This window comes from Mustela lutreola, chromosome 3, assembly GCF_030435805.1.
Source record: "Mustela lutreola isolate mMusLut2 chromosome 3, mMusLut2.pri, whole genome shotgun sequence".
NCBI classification, from domain to species: domain Eukaryota; kingdom Metazoa; phylum Chordata; class Mammalia; order Carnivora; family Mustelidae; genus Mustela; species Mustela lutreola.
This window is the reverse complement of record NC_081292.1, coordinates 42,065,409-42,077,446: the sequence shown is the minus strand read 5'-3', so window position 1 is coordinate 42,077,446 and position 12,038 is coordinate 42,065,409. Positions and strand designations below refer to the sequence as shown.

The 12,038-nt window shown below is 40.1% G+C and overlaps 1 protein-coding gene across 3 annotated transcripts in view; it reads right to left on the bottom strand.

The window, feature by feature from the left end:
* RAD54B (RAD54 homolog B) overlaps positions 1–12,038 on the bottom strand; it is a 104,530-nt gene that overhangs the window by 6,884 nt on the left and 85,608 nt on the right. For all 3 annotated transcript variants that reach the window (XM_059166017.1, XM_059166016.1, XM_059166018.1), the window contains 2 exons: positions 9,504–9,679; positions 238–499 (listed from right to left, as the gene is read on the bottom strand). In XM_059166017.1, the coding sequence (XP_059022000.1) occupies positions 238–499; positions 9,504–9,679 (438 nt within the window). The remainder of the gene's footprint in view (positions 1–237; positions 500–9,503; positions 9,680–12,038) is intronic.

Below are 12,038 nucleotides of genomic sequence, written 5' to 3'. Positions count from 1 at the left end.
GTGGCTCAGAACAAGCTTCCATCTCTTCATCTGTAAACTAGGTCTAATAATATCCACACTTGCAGGACTATGGTGAAGATTAAATAGATGTAAAGCATTTAGCAGAGTGCCTAAAAGAAAGTAAGGCCCTAACACACAGCAGTTATCACCATCCGCATCATACCTCCTAATCCCCAGCAGGAACAGGATCCCCAGTTTGCATTCTATACTGTTTCTCTAATGCACAAATAGTCATACCTGGATATCAGTGGCTGGATTCCAATCAATGTCATAGAGAATTAAGTGAGATCCTCCAATAAGGTTAAGTCCCACACCACCAGCTTTGGAACTTAACAAAAAAATAAAATCAGAAGAGTATTTACTATTGAAGCCATCAACAATTTTCTGTCTTTCAAAGACTGGTGTTTGTCCATCAAGCCTCGTATAAGTATATCCATGACGCTTGCATACTTCTTGTAGAATATTCAAGGTTTGTGTATAGTTGGATACCAACACCACCCTGGAAATCAAAAAGAAAGAGTCTTTATATACAATTTTAAAGCAATATTGGATTTTTTAACTGAAGGAAAATACTACAGTGATACTATCAGTGATATTTATAAAACATGCAGCAATGACCTTATATAATTAAAACACAGGTTCTCCTTCAAATTCAATTTTTATATCAACATCTAAGAGACTTCCAGCTTTAAAATATGGAATAAAGACCTTTCTGCTTTCTTCACCTCTCTGAAGCCACCCTAAAAACAACAAAATGAGAAAGAGAAATAACATAGCCTTTGATAAAACAAAGAGATACTTTTATGTGAAAACAGAGAGAAATGGAATGGTGACCTGCTTAGGAAGTATAGAGAATGTAAAATCCAAAGAGGGAGATTCTAATTTAAAAAAAAAAAAAGCGCAAGTTTATTCACATCGGAGAATCTTAAGACACCTCAGGAGGAAGGAGTTTAGACTACGCTAATATTAGAGCACTGGAACCCATCCACTACTCCCATGTATCCAACAAACTATTCTTTCTCATCTAGTGTGTTTATTCTCTGAAGAAAAAAAAACAAAAACAAAAACAAAAAAAAACTGAGACCAGGGGACTCTAGAAGGAAAGGATATAGTAACAGATCAAAATGAACATCTACATACGGAATGGTAAGATTGCAGTTCTCTTTTATTGCCAACTACCAGAATACTTATAGCCTTGGCATCCCTCTCACATCCCACCCCTAAAAAGATGGTACTGGAAGATTCATCTCTGGGATGATTTAAATGACCACAGAGAAAAGGTCCAGCCAGCTCACCGCCTAATTACCCAGGGAGGGCCACCAGTCAACCACCCTGCCCCGATACACAGACTGTTCAATTAATGTTTTACTGCATCACACTTAAATATGAACACCAAGAATCAACAACTATTTGAGGTGCGGCTCCAAGATGAAAAATAAAACCAAAAGAAATAAACAGAAAAGAAGAAACCTGTATAAAACAGAGCAATGGAGGAAAGAGGAGACAACTTTAAGAAAATAATTAATATCCTCAAGTAAGAAACAGCATTCACATCCATCAGGAATCAGAAAGTATCTTAGAAATTTTTTAAATGACAACCAAAATAAAAATTTAACAGGAGAGTTGGAGCACAGTAAAAAGAGATGATGCCAGGCAACAGATGAAAAAATGAAAAAGTGATGGAGCACATGGGTGGCTCAGTCAGTAACGTGTCTGTCTTTGGCTCAAGTTGTGATCTCGGAGTCCTGACACTGAGCCCCCACTGCGCTGCCTGCTCAGCAAGGAGTCTGCTTCTCCCTCTTCCTCTGGGCCTCTGCCCTGCTCGTGCTCTCTCTTTAACAAATAAGTAAAATCTTAAAAAAAAAAAAAAGTGATCTCCATTAGGAGAGAAAAGATAAAAGAATTAGAGAATCAGTTAATGAGGTTCAATATCTGACAAAAATTCCAAAGAAAACAAAAGAAATTGTTTTGAGAAAAAGAAAATATTTCCCAGATATGAAGTCTTCAGATTGAAAGGACCTACTAAAGCACCCAGCTCAATAAGTGAAAAAATGATCCATATTAAGGCACATCAAGATTGTAACTCAAAGCATGAGAAATGAAAAGCTGCTAGAGCTCTCATGAAGAAAATTGGTGGTTGTGGTGGTGCCATGGTGTAGTGATCAGCACTCTGGACTTTGAAAACGCAAGTCACATGCAAAGAATGAAAATCAGAAAGGCATCATACTTCTCAACCTGGAAAGCTAGAAGATATGTAAAGTACCCCCTTCAAAATTCTAAGAGAACACGATTTCACTTGAGAATTTACAACTACACGAAGTTGTCAGTCAAGTACTAAGTTTCAGACACACAGAAAGTAAAAACGATTTACCGCCCATCTCTTCTTTCTTAGGAAGCTACTACAGTGAAACCCAGGAAACAGCACTGAGCTGTCAACACACTGGGCGAGCCGGCCGTTGTACTGAGAAACTGGAGGCAGAGGGAGAAAGGAACTGGGGACTTCTGCTTTATTAGGAGCCTTTTAACATCTCAAAAAATAAAATTTTAAACCATAAACCATAAAATAATATAAAAAGTAAAACTAGTATTTATTACAATAACTGAAGTTCAATAATTAAGCAAAAATAAATAAATAAAGTCAAGAATATTTCTTCTACATATATACATTATTAGCAGTAAAAATCTAAAAAAATAAAGCAAATTTTAAAGTTAAAATTTTTAAAATGATCTATGCTAAGAAGGAATGGATAATCCAACATTTTCAATTTGTATTTCTGTACCAGTTACTTTTTGCTACATAACAAACCATCCCAAAATTCAGTGTCTTCAAATAAAAACAATTTCTTTTATATTTAGCTCACAAACTGTAGTATTAAAAAGAACACCCAGACCCAAAACAGCATCACTTAGGTCAAGACCCCAAGTCAGAAACCAAGACTTAATAACTAACCTAATTAGAGTTTTAAGTCCCTCAGGAATGTAACCTTCAACCAGTCTACACGGAATTTCCTGGTCTATACTAGGAAATTTACTGATAGATCCCTTCCCCTCCCCTTGGGATGGCAACCCTGCTTAAATAATGATTCCTTGCTAATAAATTCCTTCCCACCCCCCTTTCTGCCTTCAAAACCTTTCATTAGTTAAGCTCAGCAGAGCTCTCCTCTACTTTCTTGCTAGATGGGATGCTGCCTGACTCATGAATAAAAACCAATTAGATCTTCAAACTTACTTGTTTGAATTTTGTTTTTTTGGGTGGCTCAGTCAGTTGAGTGTCTGACTCTTGATCTCAGCTCAGGTCTTAATCTCAGGGTCATGAGTTCAAGCCCCATACTAGGTTCCACCCTGTGCATGGAGCCTATTTTTTATATATAAATAAATAATAACAGGAGGTTGGCAATTTAGGCTGGACACAACTAACAGGTTCCTCTGCTAGTTGTGGCTAGGCTGACTCAAGTATCTGCAGTGAGCTGCCTGGTCAACTGGGGACCAACTGACCTCCTCACCAGGCTAGCCAAAGCTTAGTCACATGGTGACAGAAACGCTCCAGGAACCCAAGGGAGGACGAGCCCCAGTGCACAAAATCTCTGCGAGTTCCTTTTTGTGCTACATTTGCCAACACTGCATGGTCCAATGCAAGTCATACGGCTGAGCTCAGAGTCACAGTGGGAAATCACTCAAAACTATCTAGCAAAGGAACATGGATACATGGAGGAGAACTTAGACCATTTTTGCAATCTACCACAATTCCTATACTATTATTTCAATCATTTTTTCTTCTTTTTCTTCTTCCTCTTCTATTACTGTTACAGAAAGCAGTTAGGCTTTAACAGGCTTTTTAGGTGCCTGGAGGCCAGCAAAGGTTGGAGGGAATGAGGAGGGCGGGTGGTGGTCAAGATGTGTTACCAGGAAAGCCAGTAACCTAGCAACATTCCACAAACAAAGCCACAAGAAGCCAGATCAAACCAGACAGGCCAAAACAAAGAAGGTCTGAGAACCTGACCAGGTAAGGGAGAAAAGGTATGAAATCCTGCTCCCAAAGAAACCCCCTCTCCAAATAATAAATGCTCCACCCCTCAGATAACAATAGTCAATAAAAGATAGAAATCCGAATTTCTCCCTTGAGCTCACCCACTTTCACATCTCCAGAGGTGAACTCTCACTTTAAAAACTCTTTACTTACATTTTTTAATTTTATTTACATTCAACCACTTTTCATTATTTACACTTTTTTTTTATTTACATTCAACTTTATTTACATTCAACCACTGTGTCTAAACCGTCCCAAATTCTTTTACTGTGACAAGACTGAGAGCCTCCGGTAACGTCCCAGGGTGGGCAAAATGGAGGCTTTAGGGCCTGAAGGTTTCCCCAGTTCACCTGGCAATAGTACAGGGATGAATAACACTATCTAAACATAGTTTTTTCTATATAACTTCACTAAACAGAAAAAAAATTGTGGCTTAATATTTTCCCCCCAACAAGTTCTTATAAGGCTAGATGTAGATGGACAGGAGAGGTGACTGTCTTGGTAAAGAATTTCAGACGGACACACACATACACACACACACAAGTACATACCACTTTGAAACAAGGCTATTATTTTTATGTTCATGAGACTGTCCCCTAAAGCAGCTGAAACCTGTAGCCAAGGCAGTCAGGTAGAGTGCAAGGGGCCCCCAGCACAAGTCTCCCTCCAAGTGATGCCTGGAGGCTACGATGCAGCATTAACTCTGGCTAGCCAAGCCTTGAAGCCAGGTGCATTGAAGGCAACAACCAGAAGGGAAAATAAGTGTTTTTATAGTTGAAATTTCCTCTTCAAAAATTCTATAGGGGCACCTGGGTGGCTCAGTGGGTTAAGCCTCTGCTTTCTGCTCAGGTCATGGTCTCAGGGTCCTGGGATCGAGCCCCACATCGGGCTCTCTGCTCAGCAAGGAGCCTGCTTCTCCCTCTCCCTCTGCCTGCCTCTCTGTCTACTTGTGATCTCTCTCTCTGTCAAATAAATAAATAAAATCTTTAAAAAATTAAAATTCCATAAAACTTGGTCAAGAGTTCTCAGATATGCCTCCACCCAGTTCTAATACATCTTAACCTGCACAAAAACACTGTATGTGCTAGAAGAGTTCTTCCTGAAGACCTAAAATGTAACTGTCTGGTTCAAGTTAATGGTAACACAGCAGTTACAGCAAAGACTTAATACTACCCCTGAAACCAAACACTGTTGCTTTTAGCTACATATCTTTAAAGGCTTAGAATGTTTGTGCATAGGCAGCCCAGCCCTGGAAAGCCTGGTCTCTCTACACCCAGTTAGCCATAACTCACCACCTGAAAAGCAACTCAATTAGAAAATGGCAAAGGACTTGACTAAACATTTCTCCAGTGCAAATATACAAACGGCCAGCAAATAGTTGAAAAGTTGCCCAACATCACTCATCATCAGAAAAATGGAAATTCAAACCACAGTGAGATACCATCTCACATCCATTAGGATGGCTGTTATCAAAAAAACAGAAGATCATCATGTTTGTGAAAATGTGGAGAAATTAGAGACCTTATGCACCGATGGAGGGAATGTAAAATGGTGTAGCTGCAATGAAAAGCGGTATGGTGGTTCCTAAAGAAATTTAATTTTTTTTTAAATTTTATTTATTTATTTGAGAGAAAGAGAGTGAGCATGAGAAGGGAGAGGATGAGAGGGAGAAGCAGACTCACTGCAGAGCACCGAGCCAGATGCAGGACTCGATCCCAGGACTCCAGGACCATGACCTGAGCCGAAGGCAAGTCACTTAACCAACTGAGCTATTCAGGCGTCTCCTCAAGAAATTTTTAAAAGAATTGCCAAATAACCCAACAATTCCACTTTGGGTATATACTCAAAAGAACTGAAAGCAGGGTCCTTTTTCTTTTTTTCTTAGAGCTTTTTTCTTAAGCTCTATACCCAGCATTGACCCCAGCACAGGGCTCAAACTCATGACCCTGAGATCAAGACCTGAGCTGAGATCAAGAGATGGATGCTTAACCAACTGAGCCATCCACATGCCCCCAAAAGCCAGGTCTTGAGAGATATTTGTACACCCATGTTCACAACAGCATTATTCACAATAGCTGAAAGGTGGAAGCAACCCAAGCGCCCATTAACAGATGAATGGATAAACGAAATGTGGAAAAGACATACAATGGGCTATTATACAGCCTTTAAAAGGAAAGAAAATCTGATGCATGCTACAATCTGGATGAAGCTCGATGATGTTAAACTAAGTGAAATAATCCAGTCACGAAAGACAATATACTGTAGGACTCCACTTTTATGAGGTACCTGGAATAGTCAATTTCACAGAGACAGAAAGTAGAAGGGTGACTGCCAGGAGCTGAGGGGGAGGCAAGACTGGGGGGTTGTTAGATACTAGATATTTGTTTTGCAAGATGAAAGAGTTCTGGGGATTGGTTGCACAACAACGTGAATGAACCTACCACTACTGAACAATACACTTAGCAACAGTTAATATGGTAAATTTATGTTGTGTGTATCTTACCACAATTGTAAAAAGGGCATTGGGGAGAGGGGCTGTGGATCTCTTCAGATAATATAAAGCAACAGAACACCCAACCTCTGCCACTGATGGAAGTGCCTCAGCTTCTCCCATGGGACAAAGCAGGATATGGTTTCCGTAGGGACCCACAAGCAATCAAAATGACCCTGTCCCTTGGGAAACCTGGGTGGCTCAGTGGGTTAAAGCTTCTGCCTTTGGCTCAGGTCATGATCCCAGGGTCCTGGGATTGAGCCCCACATCAGGCTCTCTGCTCAGCAAAGAGCCTGCTTCCTTCTCTCTCAATCTTTGCCTGCCTCTCTGCCTACTTGTGATCTCTGTCTGTCAAATAATTTTTTTTTAATTTTATTTATTTATTTGACAGAAATCACAAGTAGGCAGAGAGGCAGGCAGAGTGGGTGGGCAGGCTTCCTGCTGAGCAGAGAGCCCGATGCGGGGCTCGATCCCAGGACCCTGGGATCATGACCTGAGCCGAAGGCAGAGGCTTTAACCCACTGAGCCACCCAGGTGCCCTGTCAAATAAATTTTTTAAAAATCTTAAAAAAAAAAAAAAAATGACCCTATCCCAACTCTACCTCTAAATTATGCTTTTCCTCATCATTCCTTTCTTCCCCCCGCCAAGAAGGAAACCTTCCAACATGTCAAGGATAAATTTTCACACATATTGTCTTATCTCTTCTTGTTCCCTCTAAAACTATTCACTCATTATTCCTTGTCCAATGACCATCACCTGTCCCCTCCTCCTCAGAAGAGGAAAAAAAGATCCAATTTTTAAAAATGCAAATAGTTAGGTCAGAGTAAAAGTTTACACTCATAAATTCAAACTAGATCAAAATCTGCACATATTTCTTTAAGATTTATTTATTTGAGAAAGAGAGAGAGAGTAAGTAGGGAGAGGGACTGAGGGAGAGAAAGAAAGAGCCTCAAACAGACTCCATGCTGAGTGTGGAGCCCGACTCAGGACTCAATCCTAGGACCCTGAGATCATGACCCAAGCCAAAATCAAGAGCTTTTTGCTTAATCAAATGAGCAACCCACATGTCCCCACAATCTGCACATATTCACATGTGAAATATTATCTAATAAAACATTTTAATTAAATGTATTAAACACTTCACAGAAAGTTTCCTTAATTCCTTCATTGTTATGAAAAATAAACCATCCATATCCACAAGTCAAACGGTATTATAAATGCTCTGAAGAGGTTAAGCAAGATCCATTAACAATTAAATGTAATTACTATTTTGCAATCTTTTCTATGTATTTTTGCCTTAATCCACAAACATAGTTTGGATACAAAGACAGATAAGACACAGTCCCTGTACTATAAGTACTGATAGATAAGAAAACTAATGATCATAATACGATGTGAGAAGAGCTCTGTAAGAGGCAGTTACAGGATACAAAGGGGGTACAGAAGAGGGACATCTGGGACACCTGGATGGCTCAGTGGGTTAAGCCGCTGCCTTCAGCTCAGGTCATGATCCCAGGGTCCTGGGATCAAGACCCACATCAGGCTCCTTACTTGGCAGGGAGCCTGCTTCTCTCTCCATTCCTGCCTGCTTGTGTGCTCTCTCTCTCTCTCTGACAAATAAATAAAAATCTTGAAAAAAAAAAAAAAGAAGAGGGACAGCTAACTCAGTCTGAGGCCAGGGTCTTCCAAAAGGAGAATGTATCTGAGCTAAGTCTTAATGAAGAGAAAAAGCTGGCCAGATGAATGAGAAGTAAAGGTCATGGAGGCACAGGCATCTGCAACAAGTGAAAGCAGACAGTGAAAACCAGAACCAGTAATGGTCAGTGTGGTATGACTGGACCACATGGTAAGTGTGAAGGAGTGGTAGGAAATGAGACCAGAAAATAAGGCATTCGCCAGATTGTGAAAAGTCTTGCCAAATGTGCTGAAGATTTTAGAAATTCCTGGAAGACAATTCGGAGTCTTTGAAGGATTTTGAGGAGAGTGATACGTTCACATTTGTATTTTAGAAATGTAATTTAGGGCCATGTTGATATGTAATAAGGTTGAAAGAGGAAAGTAATTTAGAAAATACCATCGTAACCCAAATCATTATTTACAAGAGTCAGAACAAAAGCCTTGGTACCAGAAAGGAGGTGGAGTCCACAATTAAGAAATGACAACCAGGGGCACCTGGGTGGATCAGTGGGTTAACCCTCTGCCTTCGGCTCAGGTCATGATCCCGGGGTCCTGGGATCAAGCCACACATAGGGCTCTCTGCTCACTGGGGAGCCTACTTCCTCCTCTCTCTCTGTCTGCCTCTCTGCCTTCTTGTGATCTCTGTCAAATCAATAAATAAAATCTTTAAGAAAAAAAAAAAAGAAATAACAATCAATAGACTCTAGTGACTGACAATGTTGGGTAAGTGAAGAAGAAAAGTGAATCTAGAAAAACTAGATTTCTGCATGGATTTTGCTGCCATTCATCAAGCCAAGGAATGATGGGAAAGGATCAGGTTTCCAATGGCAAATAATGATGTTGGAGATAACTGTAGCTTAAAGTCTGATATGACATCAAGAGAGATTTGGATGTCCACTGAACAGTAAGAAATGAGGACTCGGGAAGAAGAAGGCAGGGCTGGACAAGAGATACAGACTTGGGGTCAAATACTGTATGTCTGAGAGGTGAAATGATGGGGAACAGAAGTAACCAAGAAAGGGTGTTTGCAGCAAGAACAAGGCTACAGAGAAACCCCAAAGAAGGGTGAACATTTGAAGGCCAGAAAAAAAGAAAGGATTCTGAAAGAGACTAAGGAAAAAATTAGGTGTTTAAATATCAAAAGATATCTCTGGGTTTTTGTGAATATTATGTATTTGCTTTAGATTTAGTTTTTCTTAAATAAAGACCATGACCCCAAAGAAGGAGGGAAGAGAGGAAGGAAGGTCATAGCCTGAGCCAAAATTCCATGAGCATTTATAAGCAAGTTTATTAAATTGACCTCTTACTTTTCAGTAGGACGAAGTTCATGGATAACCTCTAAGAGCTTCAACAGCACCTGTAGTTTTCCAGACTCTTCCTCGGTAAACATGAGGGGGTTGTAATCAGCAGGGAACACATCTACCAAGCCTTCATAGAGAGTCCTTTCTTCATTTCCATCCCAAGTTGAGCTATATTCTTTCTCCTATTCAAAAGGATAACTGTTAACACTGGTTCACGTTTGTTAATTAGGAGGGGGGAAAATGCTAAAATTATGGGGTTGAAAGTAAAGATGAATAGCTACCTGAGAAGACCAACCTAGCTATTATGTACATCTTTAGAGCTTACTGATTTGGTCATTTTTGAAAAAGATAACTTGCCTCCCACTGAGTTAATTACAGAGCAACCCTGATGCAGTCCGATAGTGCAGATGATCTTCACCCTACAAGGGCAGCGTTACTGCCCATGTGTTCCTTGGGAAGAGGAGAAGGGACAGCAGAGAAATAAAAAAGAGAGGAAAATGGGGTCCAAACATTGTATAACATTGGTTTTCTCCAAAACCCTGAGATTTCTCATCACCGGTGCTGCTTTTTTCTCTCTCCTCTCCTTCCCTCTGTTATTTTTCTTTCCGACATTTATGAGCTTCTCACAGCACCTCCTGGGTTATATTCAGAAACCAGCATAAGAGTTTACTCAATCTTAATTTCTTCTGCACGAAGGAATAATTCTGCCTAAGTTAACAGAGATATGTAATCATGTAATCTTACCTATACTATTTTTGTTTATATTACCAGCAGTTTTTAGAATAATTTTATTCCAAAGTGCTTATGGTTATCAGTATCTCTGAAGTTCCTCCTCCAAAAGTACCTAGCTAACATGTGAATACTTAACCAGAAATACACTTATTAATAACTACATCACTTTTCATTTATTTTTTTTTTCATTTATTTTTTTAAAAGATTTTATTTATTTATTTATTGGACAGAGAGAGACCTAACAAGAGAGGGAACACAAGCAGGGGGACTAGGAGAGGAAAACCAGTCTTCCTGCTGAGCAGGGAGCCCAGGACACCTGGATCATGACCTGAGCCAAAGGCCAACGCTTATTGACTTAGCCACCCAGGTGCCCCTACAGCACTTTTTAGATTAAATTTCTGAGACTGGCTGGTCTCCTCAATTTCTTCCACACTTACTGGATTTATCACTGTTTTTAAAACTTTGTTCAACCTACTCCACCTGTCAGGAATGCTTCCTCATTTTCCTGTCCAATTATCTCAATCCTGTAAATACTTAAGGATCCATTGCAAGTTCTACCTTATTATTTACAGCCCTTTTTTGGGGGAAGTGGCAGACACTTACTCTTAAACTTTATAGTTACAAAGTACACTTCGGCTTTGACCTTATTTGGGAAGTTAACTATATACTTTATTATATTTCCCTATGTTTTCATGTGTACTGTATTCCCTCTTTAATAATTCCAGGAACGGGGTGCCTGGGAGGCTCAGTCAATTAAGCATCGAACTCCAGATTTTGGCTCAGGTCATGATCTCAGGGTCCTGGGACCGAGCCCCACCTCAGGCTCCACATTCAGCAGGGAATCTTCTTAGATTCTCTCTCTCCCTTTACCCCTTCCCCCACCAACCACCCACCATCCACCACCACCCGGCTCACATGCAGGCTCTTTCTTTCAAATAAGTAAATCAATCTTTTAAAAAAATAATAATAGGGGCACCTGGGTGGCTCAATGGGTTAAGCCGCTGCCTTCGGCTCAGGTCATGATCTCAGGGTCCTGGGATTGAGTCCCGCATCGGGTGCTCTGCTCAGCAGGGAGCCTGCTTCCTCCTCTCTCTCTCTCTGCCTGCCTCTATGCCTACTTGTGATCTCTACTTGTGATCTCTCTCTGTCAAATAAATAAATAAAATCTTTAAAAAAATAATAATAATAATAATTCCAGGAACACCTTAAGGGCAGTGAATCCTCTAGTGTAAGATGCTGGGCACAAAGTACTAATTTTAATTTGGCTTATTCCCAAAATATAGTAATAGTTGGGTAAAGTCACTTGATTAAAAATACCTGAAGCCCTAAAATATTAATATTACTGGGATATAGAAGGGGAAAGAGACAGTTGCTGGCTGCTTCGGATTAGGTCTGCTAAAATGTCGATATCTTGGAGAGATCATCAAAGGACCACAGACAGACCCAGGATCTAGTGCACAAATTTTCATGTTCAGAAACTCAACATGCTTAAGCTCTAGGCAAATGAGCCATACTCATCAAATTAAGAGACTAAGAATATAAATTTATTGACCTTCAAAGGAGACCTGCTTATTTAAACCAATTGGTCTATGCATTCTGTCATATGAAACCACAAGGCAACCCAAATCATTAACAGAAAGTTGTCTTGTGAATATTAAATTAAAAGACAAGGAAGATGGTGATCTTATGGCACAAGTTGTTAACCAGAAACACATAACCTGGGACGCCTGGGTGGCTCAGTTGGTTAAGCAGCTGCCTTCGGCTCAGGTCATGATCCCAGCGTCCTGGGATCGAGTCCCACATCGGGCT